Raw genomic sequence first — 18,057 nt, forward strand, 5'->3', positions numbered from 1 at the left:
CGGGCACGACACTGAGGGTTGCGATCCCGTTGCCGGTCCCGGTCTGGTACGGGCGCGACACTGAGGGTTGCAATCTGTTGCCGGACACGAAAAAAGACAAAAAAAAAAAGGAGGGCTAGATAGATTCAGTAAGCTGACAGAGATCTGGTTAAAAGCTGTGGCAGGGGAGATGTGAGGGGGGCAGGAAAGGAAACTGTAAATGACCTTTGTATTTAAATACTTACCTTCCGTGAGTCCCACTGTCCCAATCGGAGGGTGGCTGAAGACCACAGTGGGGATGTTGTCATAGTCTAATTTGGAATCTTCTTTGCATTCAAAAAGTCTATGGGCAAGTTTTCGGCCAGCAGCTATTGCAACTACAAAGATATTTAAAAATCAGTGTTTATCTTACTGTTCACTGTAACACTGCAGAATTGTTCTATTAACCAATTATCCATTTGGCTTAAAATACTAGTTCTGACAAAGTTTTATGCCAATACTCATTATAACATCTAGTTCAACATAATAAAGACAAATCAATACCTTAATGAACAATTCAAAGCTACTAGCTTATGTGAATTCTGTACATTACATTATGACCAAAAAACAAACAAAAAAAAAGACACATTTGCAAGTTCCCAATTACCTGGCAGTTAATCTACTTAATGAGGATTATAACATGATAACTTTTTGATACAGTATTTATGGAACAAACTATATTAGTTTCAAGTATCTTCAGTTCTACTTTATAACCCTATTCGTTTCACTTTTTTTTTTTTACTTAAAAGTTTATTCTCCTCATCTTGGTTTTTTCTTTCTTTCCTAACAGTCTTTAAAAATAAAAAAGCCTAAGTTTATTATTTTTATTTATTTGGGTTTTTTTGCTGGCCGGTACAGGAATTGAACCCTGGACCTTGATGTTATCAGCACCACGCTCTAACCAAGTGAGCTAACCAGCCAATAAAACCTGAGTTTAGTAAAAGCAGCAGTTACTTTACTGATTTCAAACTGATAGTTTTTTTTTCCCAAAATAAGATTTCAATAGGATACATTTTGAAACTTTGCTTGTTATTTTGCTTTTGTTAAGACAATTTCATCTCAAAAGATACAAAATTTCAGCTAGAAAGAATAAGTTCAAGAAATCTATTATTGTGCAACATGGTAACTGCAATAGTTAATTGCTAAGAGAGTAGATTTTAGGTGTTCTCACACATACACAAAAAAAGGCAAGTGTGTGAGGTAATGTGTATGTTAATTAGCTTGATTTAGCCATTCCACAATGTATAAATATTTCAAAACATCATGTTGTACCTCACAAATGTATACAATTTTTTTTTAATTAAAAAAAAAATAAATTTTAGGGCCGGCCCGGTGGCACACTGCTACAGTGCGCCACTTGGGAGCGCGGCGGCGCTCCCGCCGAGGGTTCGGATCCCACATACAGACCGGCCGCTCACTGGCTGAGCGAGGTGCGGGCGCGACACCAAGGGTTGCGATCCCGTTGCCGGTCCCGGTCCGGTCCGGGCGCGACACTGAGGGTTGCGATCCGTAGCCGGTCACAAAAAAAGACAAAAAGGAAAAAAAATAAAATAAAATAAATTTTACAAAAGAGAGAACTTCCTAAAGGAGCTGAAAGGATTCAGGTATGAGGCCGGCATGGGTTTCCATCCTGAGGCAAGACCTGGAACACTTTGATACGGCTGGTGAGGTACTACAGGGGTACAAGTGTCACTAACGATGGAGGTGGGACAAAGAGCTTGAAATGGTTCTAGTTAACTCAGGAAGTGGGTTGAGGTACCGGAAAAGGGGGGAAAAGGGGGGAAAAGGGGGTTGGAGTTGGTTGCATCAAGACCAAATAGTCATACAAGAATGCCAACCTAAATCACTTCTTCCGAAAGCCACCTCCTCCCATTGTCACCACACACACATCTGACTCTAACTTAGAGTTCTTTGGAGGGTGACCATATCATCTATATGAAAATTTCAGTCTTCACTAAGTATTTTACATCTTTAATGGAAACATGAATGTTATTCACAAAATGCCAGGTACTCAACCAACATCTATATCAATACATTTGTACCACTTTGAAGACATAAAGACACTTGTCCTCTTAACTTTAAGTGGATTTGACTGTGAAGAGCTGGACGGCTTTACCAAGAAAGGAAGAAACGTTACCTGGTGTGAGAAGAGCTTTCCCACACACATCGCCAACTGCATAGACGCCCTTTACGTTGGTGTTCTGGAATTCATCTACTATGATATGACCTTTGTCATCAGTTTGAATCCCCTGAAATTATGAAGGGACATCACATAAATATTTGGCCCATCTGCTAAAAATGGTAGATCAAATCTCTGGATCTACCTCATTTCACATCAGCACCTCTTTGGCCTGAATCTCCAAACCACAAGACTCAACTACAACATGAAAACATTTAAAGTTGGTAAGTTTCATATCTTTTGCAAAAAATAAACATTTTACCCAACTTTTGGGTGTTTTAACAGAATTTGGCAATACTATGTACAATTCTACTAGCAAGGTAAACATGAACTCACTCAACTCCCAGGTGTGCTGCCTGCCGCCCTTGCCTGAGCAGGCTATAAACATTTTACCCAACTTTTGGGTGTTTTAACAGAATTTGGCAATACTATGTACAATTCTACTAGCGAGGTAAACATGAACTCACTCAACTCCCAGGTGTGCTGCCTGCCGCCCTTGCCTGAGCAGGCTGGCTCACACTGTAGGAGGCTCAGCCCGAGGCAGTCACTGAAAGCCCGTTTCTTTGAAGTTTACCATTTCATCTATAAAAATCCAAGTAATATTGCATTCTACTCTAAAAATACAACCAAGATGTTTTTCCTATACGTTGAGTCAAATTTTTGCTCCAAGAAGAGGTGTTGTGCTTATCTTGTGTATTTACAAATCCCAAGTGCATATGCCCTAGTGTCATAAGTACATATAGCAAAAGTAGGCAGCGGGTAGTGTAGTTGTTAGGAACACAACCTTTGGAGCTAGATAACTCAAGGTTCAAATCCCAGCTCTGCCACTTACTAGCTATGAGTCTTTGTTTAACCACTTATTTATCAACAAATATTTGAACTTCTGTTACAAGCAATAGTTTAACCTAGTCACTGTGAATACCGTGGTATGGAAGACAGATGTCTTCCTTGCCCCACAGAGTTTACAGCCTGGTGAATTACCTACCATCCCTGTGCTCCTGGTTTCCTCATCTTTACCCCTCAAAGAGTTGTTGGCAAGATGAAATTAGATTAGGAACGCGTGGACGAGACCTAGCACATAGTAATCATTCAATGTGCATTATATAAATGTATCTTACATTGAGTAAGACTGAAAAGTTTCTTTGCCTCATTCTTTAAAAATTCAGCAATTATAGTTAAAAACTGGACCTACCAAGTTTGTACAATGGCAAAATATCCCTTGAAGTTAAAAAGCTGGATGACTAGTTTTGTTAATATGCAAATAGACAACTATCTTTACTAAATGTCATTGAACAATAAGATTAAAAACAAGCAAAATATCACCCTGGACATTTTATTCTTTAAAATTGTTGAAAAATAACCTTATAAAGAAACGAAAAAGAAATCCACATTATAAAATAAATTAATATTAGAACTTAAAATGTTACACACCGCTCAAAAGCCATCAAATCTCTAAGGCTCAAACATAAAATATTCTATTACTACTAATAGAGTAGCACAGCATTATCAGAAAAATCGTCATGAACATCAACAGCAGGTTAACACGTGTGTTCATACTATAAGCCAGGGTCTAAGCTAATTACTTTTCATGTACTTTCTCATTTACTCTTCTTTGTAACTCAGTGAGACCAGAACTGTTTTTATTCCAATCTGTAAATGAAGCAGTTGAGAAACTAAGCTGCTTGCTCAAGGCCATGCGATAGGTAAGTACTAGAAGTAGGTTTCAAATCTAGGTCAAACTCTGGGAACCAGGCCCCAAGCTATTGTACTAGATTTTATTTCAAAATTTTAAAGAACAAAGAATGCTGTCTGCATATATAGCACTGGTGGAGCCGAGAGAGAGACAGTTTCACATATGTTCCCATCCCTGAGGACCACAATGTCCAAGACAAGTTACACACCCAGCAACCTGGATTAGACACTATGGGACAACAGGGGATCCGTATAGGACCTCAAAGGGATATCACACAGCAAAAAGGAAGTCTGTAAGGAGGAGGCCAGTCAGAAAACTGCTGGACAATCTAGATTACAGGTGGCAGGGACCTGATCTAGGGGGATGACACTAGAAAAGCAAAATAATTTATTTTTAATTTCAAAGGAAGATGCAGTGGGATTTGATGACAAACTGAATACATGGAATAAAGAGAAAATAATCCAATAGAATCTACCCAAGTCTTGGGTGCTTGGGGGTAGGGGTGAGGGGTGTAATCACAAGGATACTAAAACATTCAAGAATGTTTGGGGCAGACTGAGTCAGCTTACCAGTGTGTTTAAATTCAGGCCCCTGGAATTTGGGTCCCGCCCAATGGCCCAGAGCAGGCAGTCAGCATCTGGAATCATGGTCAAGGTGGGTTTCCTACCAGGAACTGCAGTAACCACAGAGATTTCCAAGCCCAATGAAGTCTTTTTAACTTCCTTGACCTGATGGCAAATAAAATGTAAGTGTGTGTGTTGGGTGGAGAAATGCAGATAAAGAGGAAGCTAGAACTTTTAACATCCAAAAAAAAAAAAAGTCCCCACTGAATCCTACATGCTGACACAGATATTTACTTTTACCCAAAGGCCACCAACACTAGAACTCCCTGGAGCCAAGCCTGTTTCCTGGGTTGCCCCAAATCTTCTAGCCAGTGGCCCAGAATGTGGGCTTTCATTACCACCTTACTGCTTCAGCTTAGAAATAATGTATTTTAAAGTGTACTTGCTAAAAACTGTGATAAAATTTTAAGTCACTAAACCAAGCACAGTGGTTTGGAAGTGGCTGCAGCAGCATCACTGGGAAACTTTTCCACACTGAACCGTGACTGCTTCTCCTGGACAGTCTTAATCACAATGCGGAGGGGAGTGAGAGCTGCTGAAATTCTGCTGAAATTCAAGCGGTTCCCTGAGGAGTAAAGTGCTCTGTAAGTCTTTCCATCTACAAAACCCGAAAGGGTATGCTTTAAAAATAGATGCCATGATATTTCCTGAAAAATAAAAATCTGAAAAAGAAGGATGTGCAATAAGGCATCTGAGCACAGAAATCAAAGTTTTGTTCTAAAGTCAACTGCCAGGTTTCCAATCTTGGACACCTGGACTTCCTTAATACGTTAATGTGAAAAGCAGCTTCTGAGGAGAAAGGAAATACTGGTTACTACTCTGGAAGTGGGATCAATTGGTGGCGACAGACACAGAGTTTGTGTTTATAAAGCTAATTGGGTGGAAGCAAAAGCCAACAGTGGGATTCCCGCCCCACCGACGACAAGGGCCGTGAGCGTGCCCGGGGCGCACACTCACCTGGGAGTGTTTCAGGACCTCTATGCCCGCATTCTCCAGCTCTTCAGTGCAGTTGGAACTGATGATTGAATCAAAATTTCTAAGTACCTGTGTACAAACATAGGGATGGGTGGTGGGAAAGGAATAAAACTTGATTAAAGACATGCTACAAACTTGAGAGGGAAATTTCAGTATTATTCTCCCTCTTATAACCTCCTTTAAAAAAAAAACCCTCCTTCATGCATAACCATATTTGGAGCATTTTAATAATCGTCTATGTTCCTTGTCACCACATATGTCTGTATTACATGTGACTTGACCAACTACTGTTTTATTTATTTATTTATTTTTATTTTTATTTTGTTTTTCCTTTTTTGTCTTTTTTACTGACCGGTAACAGGATCGCAACCCTCGGTGTCGCGCCCGTACCGGGGACCGGCAATGGGATCGCAACCCTCGGTGTTGCGCCCGCGCCACGCTCAGCCAGTGAGCGGGAACCGGTCTGCACATGGGATCTGAACCCTCAGTGGGAGCGCCACCGGGCCGGCCCAACCAACTACTGTTTTAGAGTTAAATGGGGAGTCAACCTTCAGGCCTCTACTATCCTTGTCACATTCCTGTCCTTCCATGCTTGCTTATCCTTTCTGTAAGTCCAGGGAACAGAAATTCTCTTTCCCCCTTTAGTATTTCAGGGCCAAGTTTCCCTCCAATATGATTTAAGGGACGGATCCCTAGCAAAATCTCCTTGTCTAGCTTGGTCTTGGAGATTTATCTGTGATAACCCACGTGCAACACACCCTAGGCAAGGTTAAGGTGGGAGGGCACAAGTTATTCACAGAGTAGTTCTAGAATGGAGTTACACCAGGTGATATGAATTGTGTCCCCCAAGTTTTATGTACTAGTAGCTTGATCCCCACTGTGACTGTTAAGAGGCTGCAAAATCCTATTACGGTAATTGTAACGTGGGGCCTTGAAGAGGTGATTAGATTCTGAGGACCACGCCTAGTGAATGGATTAAAAATGATGGTCATAGGCGTGGTTCTGAAGGCTTTGAAAGGAGAGTGCATGTGGAACTATCACTCTCTCTGTTCTGTCATTTTGTGCCATGTGAGACCCTGTCTTGCTGTAAAGACACCACCAAAGAAGACCTTCACCAAATGTGTTCCTTGGACTTTGGACTTCCCAGCCTCAGAAACTGTAAGCAATAAATTTTGTTTTCTGGGCCGGCCCAGTGGCGCACTGGAGAGTGCGCTGCTTGGGAGTGTGGCGGCGCTCCCGCCAAGGGTTCGGATCCCATGTGGAGACCGGTTCCCGCTCACTGGCTGAGCGCAGTGAGGGCGCAACACCGAGGGTTGCGATCCCGTTACCGGTCAGTAAAAAAGACAAAAAGGAAAAAAGAAAAAGATTTTGTTTTCTTACAAATCACCCAGTTCCAAGTACTTTGTTATAAGCAACAGAAATGGACTAATACATGAGGACAGGGCCAAGAGGGAGGGTGAGCCTGATGCATTAGGGACAGGAGAGGGCAGGAAGTCCAAGCAGATGTGGCTCTCTGCCAATGAGCCAATTTTCCAAATGCAGGAAGTATCCACTCTACCAACAGGCTGCTGTGGTTTATTTACTTATCTATTTATTAAATTCAGGCTTGCTATCTCTCTGCCTTTCCCCTTCCTTCCCATTTGCTGGATATATTCTAGCAGTGCAAAATAATGTTTACCTAAGAAAAACATATTCAGGACATAAATTTCCTAGGGTTAATTATATGACAAGTTTCAAAGCTGAAGAGAAAGTTCCTTGGAGAAGACACTGACTAGAATTGTCAGTATCCCTTGTCTGCATTTGTTTCCTCCAGTAATAATCAGAATTACAGCAGTAGAGTGGTCAGGGGTCTGATAAATCCTGTCCCTGTAGAACTAGGCTCCAAAGGCACGAAATGACTTGCCCAAGTCACATACTTGTTAGGAACAGCCAGCAGTGGGACCAAATTCTTCAGCCAGCACTCTTGTTACTACTGCCCCACACCATGTCTCTCTGAAGGCTCTAATGTGGTGCAGTGCTCAGTAAGGATTAATTAACCACAGAAATAAAGCAACACTTCACCAAGCAATGACAAACACGGTGGTGGCACCTAAGCAGGAAGAATACTGGCCTGGGCTTCCTGAAACCTTAAACTCCCAGTTTTGATACTAATTAGCAGCCACAAAACCACTCTTGGCCTTAGTTTCCTCATCTATAAAATCAATTTCAAGTGGGTGATCTACAAGTTTCCCTTTAATGCAAGGAATTTAGTGAACTAAGTGTTAACCCAATGCTATGTGATCATATGAAACTGATTTCCAGAATTACGAAACGAACCTGACAGTCTGTTTAATTTAATTAGTATTTATATTTAAGCCTGCATGTCTCTTTATTAGGGCATCTGATGACTATCTACCACTTCATGATGAAAATACTGGCCAGTTTGATCAACTCAAAATCATCATCATCAACTAGCATCTGGGAGAGATATATGGCCTACTTAAAATAACTTGGATGCAGCCCCGCGTGGAACAGGCCAACTGACCTCTACCAGGCTGCAGTCAAAAGTGCTCCAGGCTTCCAGACTGGGGCAGTGGGGAGCCTGAGGGCCTCAGCCATGCCCCCCACAATGTCCACATCTAGCCCAGCGATGACCACTAGGCAGCTGCCAGAAGCGCCCCAGGCTCCCGGCGGGGGAGGGGGCCCAAGGGCCTCAGCTGTGCCCCCCTGAAGTCCACATCCAGCCCAGCCATGACCGAGCCACCACCAGAAGCCCCCTAGGCTCCTCTGCAGGAATGAGGGGCGTGCCATGGGCCTTGACAACGCCTCCCCCTTCCTTGTTTCTCCTCTTCCCTATCTCCCCCCCTTTCCCCTCTTTCCCTCCTCCCCAACTGCTCCACAACATCATCTTAGAATGTAAAAATAATAATAATAATAAAAAATAAATTTTAAAAAATGAAATAAAATAACCCAGGGAATTACAGGAGGCAAAAAAAAAAGAAGAAGAAAAGAAATTGTGCATAAAACTCAGCACTGCTTTTCCAGGCAGAGCTAATTAAGAAGGATTAAGGAAGATGAAATAAATTATATCTCATTATGTAATATGATTCCATTAATGATCCAAGTATTTATTACACTCATATTATGAACCAAATAAATACTATATTAATGATTAGGCAAAGATAGATAAAATGCTTATCATGCCTTCAAGGGATAAAAAAAGCTGTCTTAGGTAACTCAGGCTATTCACATTCATTAGTTTCTTTCCAGGCTTTCAATAAAACCCTCACCCACCTTTTTCCAATGTGATAGATTGCCACAGCTTTTACTCTGTTAAGCTTAGATTTCTCTTTGATAACATTCTTCAAAACTTTAATTTTATAAATTTATTTTTCTCCAAATTAAAATCTTCAATTAAACATACTTCAGTTAGATGACACATAGTTATGTTATGTCTATGGTGATCAAAATAAATTAATTTACACTTGATCTTAGCCAAAAGACCGAGAGGCGATAAAATAATTTGCCAATACACCTTTAAAAAAAAAAAGAATTTACCTTATCATGTCGTATAATTAATGATGTCTTAGAACCCAGGGCTGAGAGGATCCCAGCTATCTCTACAGCAATGTAACCTGCACCAACAATGACACTGCGGCTAAAATGAAAGCAGAGCGTTAATATTTTTAAATAAACTTATTTCAGAATAATTTTAAATCTACAGAAAAGCTGCATTGGTAGTACAGAGATTTCCCTTATACCCCTTGCTCAGTTTTCCCTAAAGTCAACATTTTATATAGCCATGGTATATTTGTCAAAACTAACAAGTCAACATTGGTACATTACTACTGACTAAACCCTAGACTTTAGATTTCACCAGTTTTCCCTTTAATCTTTTTTTTTTTCCTGTTCCATGATTCAATCCAGGATACCACACTGCAATATTAAGTAGAATATCCCTTCAGGGGCCGGCCCAGTGGCGCACTGCTACTGTGTGCCACTTGGGAGTGCAGCGGCGCTCCCGCCGAGGGTTCGGATCCCACATACAGACTGGCCGCTCACTGGCTGAGTGAGGTGTGGGCGCAACACCGAGGGTTGCGATCCCGTGGCTGGTCCCGGTCCAGTACGGGCGTGACACTGAGGGTTGCGATCCATTGCCGGTCATGAAAAATGACAAAAAGGAAAAAAAAAATCTAGAAAATAATTAGAATGTATAATTTCTCAACCATTAGGAAAAAAATGGAACAAAGAAAACGTGATCAGTCCAACACCAGATAGAAAATGGGCACAAAGAAATGATGAGAAAGGATGGCATGTGGAAAACATCATTTAAGATTATTAAAAACCTGGAGGATTTTGGCAATCACTATAAATATGACTGGAGCTGTCTTGCCACCCAGTCACATAGTTGGCAGTCATTTATTTGTGGGCATCAGCATACAGGCAGCATGCAGAGAGAAAGCAGACACACTGACACAGAAAGAGGACCTGAGAGGCCACGCGATCATCTGATGGTCTCTCAATTTCCATGCTGTCTGGCAGTGTTTCCTGGGGTGGGGATCCGTGGTTTTTAGGGACTGGCTGGTTAGTTCAGTTGGTTAGAGAGCGGTATTGTAACACCAAGGTCAAGGGTTCAGATCACCGTATCATCTAGCCACACACACACACACACACAAAAATAATAATAATAATAATAATTTTTTAAAGCCTCATTTCTTCTGAATGGAAACAAAAACCTTTGAAACCAGAGGTGAGTCTTCATGCAGTGATCCTTGCACCTGAAACTAAAATCGGGGCCATGATTCTCAGCACCACTGTTCTCTATTTGGCATTTTTCCTTGATCAGTATCCAGTTCTATTAATCCTTGCAACATGACCAAAGGCCAGTTTAAGAAGCCACTTTAATTTGTAGGGCAGACCTGCAGTCATACTAAACTCTGTGAATAAATTTTGGTCTAAAAAAGAGCCGGCCTTATGACATCCTGACCTCATCGCTCTGGGCTTCCATCATTGTGATTTTGTTTATTTTTTCTATTAAAAACAAAAAGTCACACACTCAAAAAAAAAAAAAAAAAAGAATCTTAAGCATTAGATGAATGCTTGTATGAAAGCTTGAGTCAATTGTGGAGAAGTTCTGATCCTGGCCCTAGAGTAATAATGTTTATTTCCACCTGCAACCTAGAGACTAAGCGCCCTCAGTTGGAGTTGCCCTATTCGGGGATGGAGATCTTGAAAGCTTCAGCGAGGTCTTCCACCATTGCTAAGTAAGAAGTAAATAATCAGTGAAGAACAAGGAAACCTTTATCTAGGCAAGGTACCCAGCCTTCAAAGGCGTATGTTCTGGACGGAGGATGAAGTAAGAATCAAATGGCTACAAGTCAGAAATGACAACCCTCTTATCCTACAACCGAGGGAATGAAAAGACCAATCTCTATCTGTAGTTCAAAAACCTATGAAATAGCTCTTCCATCTCTACTACCCTCTTTCCTGTTATATGTTGCCCTCTTTTCCTTTGTGTCTTCCCTCCTTCTTTCCTCTATCCATCTTCTCTTTCTTCCTCAAACATTTATTACGTAAGTCCTGCTTTGTGCTAAGCATTGGACTACACGGGATGGATAATGGTCCCTGCCCTTGAGGAACTTCTGAGGGGAGAAATATGCTCGAGTCTATTGAGGAAGAGGCCCATAGTTGGTTCTTGCAAGGCAGAGAGCTCAGAAAATCTCCTGAAAGACGAGTAGCTGTTGCAGGGGCTGGGGTCCAGTCCAAGCAGAGGGGACAGAAAGGAAACAGACACGAAACCACCTGGCTTCTTCAGAGAACTGCAAAGGGCTCAGTGCTTCCCTTTCAGCTCCCAGTGACACCTCAATCCCTCCACTCACCACTAAAGCTTCCACTGGGAATGATTTCTTCTCCGAATGCCCCACACACTCCTCTTTACCTCATTATGGCCCTCGGGACTACTCAGACCACAGCTTTCCATAGGGTCTGTCCTCCATCCCACCATAAGCCCGCTGAGGGCAAGAACTGAATCATGGCATCTTGCCTACAGAATTTGCTTATTTACTTGCCCAATTATTTATTCATCAACACTGTAACAATGATAAAAGAGTCTTACAAGAGAAAAAAGAAAAATCACATATCAACTATGAATTCATTTTTTTATGTTCCCAGAACCTTTGCATGTAATGTGCATAAAGACCTTTGCTAAACATACATTGTTACCAATACAAGTTTAATAAATGATTTAAAATATCTAATGGGCAAACACCAAGGTCAAGAGTTCAGATCACCGAAGATATTTACATTGAAACTGCTCTGAGGGAAGGTCTAGGTTGAATTATATCATATGAACATGTAAGTCATGACCGCATTTCTGGATACCTCCTCACATGTGCCATTTCAACCCTAAAACCAAGCAGGAAGGAAAGAAGACTGTTCTCGAATACATTTCATGCCCTAACAGCAAATCTAAAAATAATGTATGCTTTTCTCAAAACTCCTCAAAGTCAGAAGATTGCCTGGTGTGAATATCTTAACAGGAAATTTTCACTGTAGCTATGGAACTGCAAAGCAGCCCTCTTGTCCCTTATTAACTGTCTGTGGCTTGAGGTCAATCAAGTTAAAGGTACAGCATGGATTATTTGTCACCGTAACCTGAAAGCCTTTGTAAAAACACAGGATTAGGGACCTCAAACTGGATAGGCGACAACCGCTGAGGGAGCAGAGTGCCTGCTTCTCGGAGGGAAATAAAGGCCGCTCTCTGGACCCACAGGGTCCCTCCTTCTATTCCCAGGTCTCTTATCAAAAGTGAAGGGAGGGGGCTGGCGGTTAGCTCACGTGAGAGAGTGTGGTGCTGATAACACCACGGTCAAGGGTTGGGATCCCCCTTACCACCAGCCGCCAAAAAAGAAAAAAGTGAAGGGAGGATCCCTCTAACCTAGAAAGCCTGCAATTTGCAGGATCTTCAAATTAGAGAAATCATCTTCCTCATTACCTTTTTTCCCCCTCTGTGAATCTAAATCCATGTCAGAAGTTTACTAAGGTTATTCTAACAAACACATATAGACAACAAAATCAGAAAATGTATTTTTGTGAGACTGAGAGCCTTCATTTACAGAGTCCTCTCTGCACTAGCTGCTTTGTAAACCAGCCTCAGCTACTTTAGACACATTATCAATTGATGCTGTATAAAGCCAAAGACTATTTATTCTTCAAAACTATCCTGTGTTTGATTTTGGTTCTAAAAATTTTGCAATGGCCCCTGACCAAAAGCATGAATGATTTGAGTCATTTACTGCTGTGTTTTGAATGTGTTCCCCACATTTCATGTGTTGAAAACTTAATCCCTAAATTCACATGTTGGTTGGAGGTGGGACCTTTGGGAGGTAATTAAGATTAGATAAGGTCATCAACGTGGGGCCCTCATTAGAGGGCTGGTGGCTTTATAGGAAGAGGAAGGGAGACCTGAGCTGACATGCACGCTCAAGCCCTCTCGCCACACAATGCCCTCTGCCATGTCATGAAGCAGAAAGAAGGCCTCGCCAGATGTTGGTCCCTCCATCTTGGACTTTCTAGCCTCCAGAACCATGGGCCAAATAAACTTCTATTGTTTATAAATTACCCAGTCTGTAGTATTCAGTTATAGCAACAGAAAACGAACTAAGACATCCATGCGGGTAGTGAATGAGATATCCAGAGTCTTAAAAAGGGAAGAGGTAGGAGAACAGAATTCAGGAAATGCCTACATAAAATGTTTGGGAGGGGAGGAGGAAGAAATGCTACCAGGACAGGCTGAGAAGATGAATCATGAGGTCAGGTCAGCTTACCTTGGCAATTCTTCCAGCTGAAAAAATCCATCACTGGTTATTCCTAGGCTGGCACCTGTGTAGAAAAATGCAATATAGTTCATGCAAGACTGCTCTTGTAAAATAACCACAGCATTTTATGCAAGAACCAAACACTTTCTCAGCCAACGCACACTCTGTTTTGATGAGTTTTGTTAAAGTCTCCACTTGGGAAGCTGCCAACCAAGTCTTCCTTGAGTCAATATTTTTTTTTGTTTGTTTGCTTCCTCTCCTGAAACAGGAGCAGTGATGGCTAAATAACTTTTAAATTTCTCTGAAGGGCTGGCCGGTTAGCTCGGTTGGTTAGAGCACGGTGTTATAACACAAGATCAAGAGCTCTGATCCCCATACCGGCCAGCCACCAAACAAAAACAAAAACAAAAAACTTTCTCTGAAGAACTAAAATCTTCTCAACTCTTATGAAGAGACTCTATGCCAGCTCTGCTCACCCTCCTACCCCAAGTGCAGGTGAAGGCCCGGGGCAGCCTTGACTCTCTTCTGTCTGCTGGTTTCTTCCAAGGCTTCAACCAAACCCCACTGTGGAGGAATTCCAGATGCGCAGTTCCAGTTCTGACCTTCGCCCCAAGTTCCAGTTCCACATGTCTAACTGTCCCGCTACACAATTCCACTTCGCCTCAAACTTGGATATTTAGAATTGAACCTTAACTTTATCTCCCAAGCCACGTCCCCTCTCTCAAGCTCACCACTTCAGTTAAAAGAACCACTTTCCCCCATAATCCAGAAAAAGCCCTGAGTTCTCAATCTGTGATTCTTTATCTCAGCACTGCTGCCCCAATCCCTGTATCTGATCAGTTATTAAATACACTGCGTTTTACCAAATCCTGATTTCAGAGGCATTGAATATTTTTTTAAATGTGTCTTGGGGGCTGGCCAGTTGGCTCAGTTGGTTACAGCATGGTGCTGATAACACCAAAGTCAAGGGCTCAGATCACCAAAAAAAAAAGTGTATTGGAATCAATAGCTACAGTAAATATTCTTCCTCCTGTGTGTCTCTCATGCCAGTTCTCTTCTCTGGTCCTTGGCATTATAGCAGGGGTTCACGAACTGTCTGCAGAACTGAAGTGAGATTTTCCCATCACGCTGCAGGTGCAAACACTAACTTAGAACCACATCACCACCTCCTGCAGAGGCGACTGCAACAGTTTTCTAACTGGTCTCCATTCCCTATGCTCTGCCCCTTTGAAGTCACTGTCAGATTAGTTTCTAAAATTATCACTTAGAACTTACCACTGCTCTATTTATAAGATAATAATTACTTGCCATAGTTGCCATAAATTTAGAGATTCCTTTATTTGGCTTGCTGAGTCTCTACAGTTTGGCCCTTATCCAATTCCTGTCTCAGCTCAAAGTATTCACCTCAAGAATTTCAATGCTAGAAAAACTGACTGGTCGCATGTCCTTCAAAGACACCTTGGTCAGCCATGGGTTCTTCTGGCCATCGTCTTCCTCAGCACACAGCGCTCAGTTTGTGAGCCCCCTTCCTAGGAAGTCTTTCTGGTTGATGCTAGCCCATGATAATCTGTCCTGACTCTGAGCATCTCAACCCTCACTGTCTGCCAATCACCTTCAAACATTTACATTTTATTTTTTGCATTTGTTTTTATTATATATTTTTAAAATTAATAAATATATACATTAATCATTTCAAAGGGTACAATAGTACATAGTAAAATATGAGGATACTTCAAAAAGCTCATGGAAAGATTCATATTATTTTTCAATTTTATTTTTCCACGAACTTTTTGAAGGACCCACATATAGTGATCTCTTCCCCCACTACACCTCTAAGTCCTCTCCTTGGAGGAACTCACCAGTATGGTTTTTGAGTATCTTCCCAGAGATATTCTAGTGCACATGTGTGGTCTCCCTGCCTTTTTAAAAAGACACAAATTGTAACAAACTATACACACCGTTTTAGCCCTTTTTTCATTTAACAGTACATCTTAGAGACTGTTCCTATCAAAAATGCTTATGTCCAATATTCCTAACTAAATTTTAAGTTACTTGAGAACAGTATCTTCCTATATTTTACCTGTAGCTGTCTTTTACCTTTGGGGGTCATGACCCCTTTTAAACCCAGTGAAAATTTATAGATCCTCTCTCCAGAGAGGAAAAAACAAATAAATGCATACACACTCAAAATTTTCCATACAAATTCGGGTTAGTCATGGGTCTTATGAAACCAGTCCATGCAGAGTTCAAAAGATGTATAAACTAGGTTCATCATCTGCAAAGTCCTTATGATCTAGTTAGAAAGACATGGGCAACGTTTTGTATGAGAGAAGAAAGCAGCATGTTCATCATTCATCCCTGGGGATTAGCCCCCACACGTATAAAATGCAAAGGCAGACACTATACCTCTGAGATTCCTTACTGCTTTAGTCACTTATAATTCTCTATATAAGAAAGAAAGATATGCACACGAAGAAGGCTTATTTAGCTAATTAAGCTAAATCCTTACACAATTTCTCTCCCTTAAACAAAACAGTAACTACATCACATGTCTTGTAAATAACAACCCATCTGACAAACTGAGGCTGGAAACCGTGTATAGCATGCTGCAAAGGAAATAACGAGGCTCTCACTGATTTTTCTGTTACCGGCAATATGCCTGAGCCTGGAGCTGGATGAAACGTCTTTCTTTGTCCCATCACCAGCTACCACTTAGCCGATTACATTTCGGTTCCTCAGAGACCTTCCCTCACAGCCTTTCTCAAGGGAGAGAACTAGTACAGGCAGATCCCACGGCATGGCTCGTAAGGTTGAAAGCAATGGTAAACTCCTGACTGTTGTTAACAAGTATCTGCCTTTGGAAGACTCACCAGGGATCTGGCTGTCATGAGGATGCGAGGGCACACCACCTGTGGCAATCAGGATGTGAGGAGCCGTGTATTTCTTCCCATTGACCTCCACTGTGGGTGTGGGATCACGTGTGAACGCGGCATGGCCATGGATGATTTCTATATGGGACTGCAACAGAAACCATGACATTAGCCTGTTCTTAAGATAAAACAAAAATACCTGCTGCAATCCAGCAGATCTTTCACGTCTCTACTGACGATTTTGATTTCCGGTTTGCAGATGCCAAGACATATTCTATTGTTTGAGTTTGTGCAGAACTCCTGACTGGTAATTAAGTAAGAGGGTTGCCATTAGATGCTGGAAGTGTACAGTAGGAAGAAACAAAGGTGCTATCCTGGGCCAAAATCCAGAGACAAAAAATACATGCAAGTCACTCCCACAAGGAAAAAGATGACATTTTTGTCCCAAAGAGTTGAAGGAGAAAGTCTTCCTTACTTGCACTGAAAACAAATTAAAGAATACTGTGTCTGGATGAGGGGAAGAAGGCCAAGAAAGACAAAAGAAAAAAAAGGTGACAAGAGCAGTGACAAGAGAAAAACACTCTGGCCATGAGAAGAAAATGCAAGGCTTCTGTATTCTTAAACAAAATAGGAAGAATACCACAAAATTACAGGACGATGAAGTTCTACGCTAAGCATATTGAGAACTCAGATCCTGATCTGCTCTTACCAGCATCCTCTGTACCAGAGCCTCAACCTGGGGACTGCTGGCAAGCTCTGCCAGCCATGCCATGTACTGGCATGCAAATGTGGGGAACTTACAGGGATAAAGGAACCACAGAAGCATAATTACAGAATGGAACAGTTTAACATTTTGGAACATGCTTGGTTCTGACCTGAGTTATCTCCTTCTTTCCAACCACCCCCTGAGGCCTGTTCCTGCAGGTGTCTGGCTTACACAAGATGAAGCAAGATCAATGCCAAAACCCACAAGCCTCCACAACAACCATCCTTCAGGAGGTAATAACTTCCTGTGAGGTGCTTGACAAAAAGGGGTGTGGGTTGAGTGGAGATGACACAGATAACAGTATGGGGGAGGAACTGATAAGATTTTTATTTTTATTTCCTGGGCGTTAGACAAAAAGTTTCTTTTCCTACGCAGAATTTCCAGGTCAACTGTAAGTAATTCCTTCCCCATAAGGTCACAGTAGGCTCTACTACACACCAAGATTTGTAAGTATTAAAAAATGCTGATTCATGACTGGCCAGTTGGGTGGAGCACGATGTTGATAGCACCGAGGTCAAGGGTTCGGATCCCCCTACTGCCCAACTGCCAAAAAAAAAAGGTGGGGTGGGAGGGCTGGGCAGTTAGTTCAGTTGGTTATAGTGCTGTTTTAGTGTCGTGCTGATAACACCAAGGTTCAGGGTTCAATCCCTGTACTGGCCAACTGCCAAAACAAACAAACAAAAAGCTGATTCCTCAGTAATTTTCCCATCTCTTTTGCAAAAGTATTTTAGCTAGCCCCATTAAAGAAAATTGATTTGGGTGCTTTAGCATAGCAAGTGGTCTCTATATGCACCTCTAGAGCCTCAAAATCTCCTGTAGTTATTGTATAGGGGACTGCAGGCCCCTAAATATTTTCCCCCTGAATTGGGGTTTAAGGTCAGAAAAGATCACACTCCAAAAAACAAATCCAATGAATAATAAGAACAACATAAAAGTATATGAGGTTAGCCATCTGTAGAAGTAACTCACCCTAAAAACTGGTTTATAAACATGCTGCTGATGAAACTACAGTGGACCAAATATTATCAAGAATCTACTGGTCTGAATATAACCTAAACTATGTGGGAATCTTAGAAACTGTAAAGTGAGGGCCGGCCCGGTGGCGCACTGGATAGTGCGCCGCTTGGGAAGTGCGGC

The 18,057-nt window shown here is 41.7% G+C and overlaps 1 protein-coding gene across 1 annotated transcript in view; it reads right to left on the bottom strand.

Annotated features, from left to right (window-relative positions):
• The window catches only part of GSR (glutathione reductase), a gene marked incomplete at its 5' end in the record, with an annotated part of 28,477 nt that overhangs the window by 3,768 nt on the left and 6,652 nt on the right, over positions 1–18,057 (bottom strand). Inside the window, 7 exons of the mRNA XM_008594018.1 lie at positions 225–356; positions 2,156–2,267; positions 4,460–4,618; positions 5,471–5,557; positions 9,026–9,125; positions 13,294–13,348; positions 16,155–16,302. Of these exons, the coding sequence (XP_008592240.1) occupies positions 225–356; positions 2,156–2,267; positions 4,460–4,618; positions 5,471–5,557; positions 9,026–9,125; positions 13,294–13,348; positions 16,155–16,302 (793 nt within the window). The remainder of the gene's footprint in view (positions 1–224; positions 357–2,155; positions 2,268–4,459; positions 4,619–5,470; positions 5,558–9,025; positions 9,126–13,293; positions 13,349–16,154; positions 16,303–18,057) is intronic.

Source organism: Galeopterus variegatus, unplaced genomic scaffold (assembly GCF_000696425.1).
Source record: "Galeopterus variegatus unplaced genomic scaffold, G_variegatus-3.0.2 Scaffold10010, whole genome shotgun sequence".
Taxonomy (NCBI): Eukaryota; Metazoa; Chordata; class Mammalia; order Dermoptera; family Cynocephalidae; genus Galeopterus; species Galeopterus variegatus.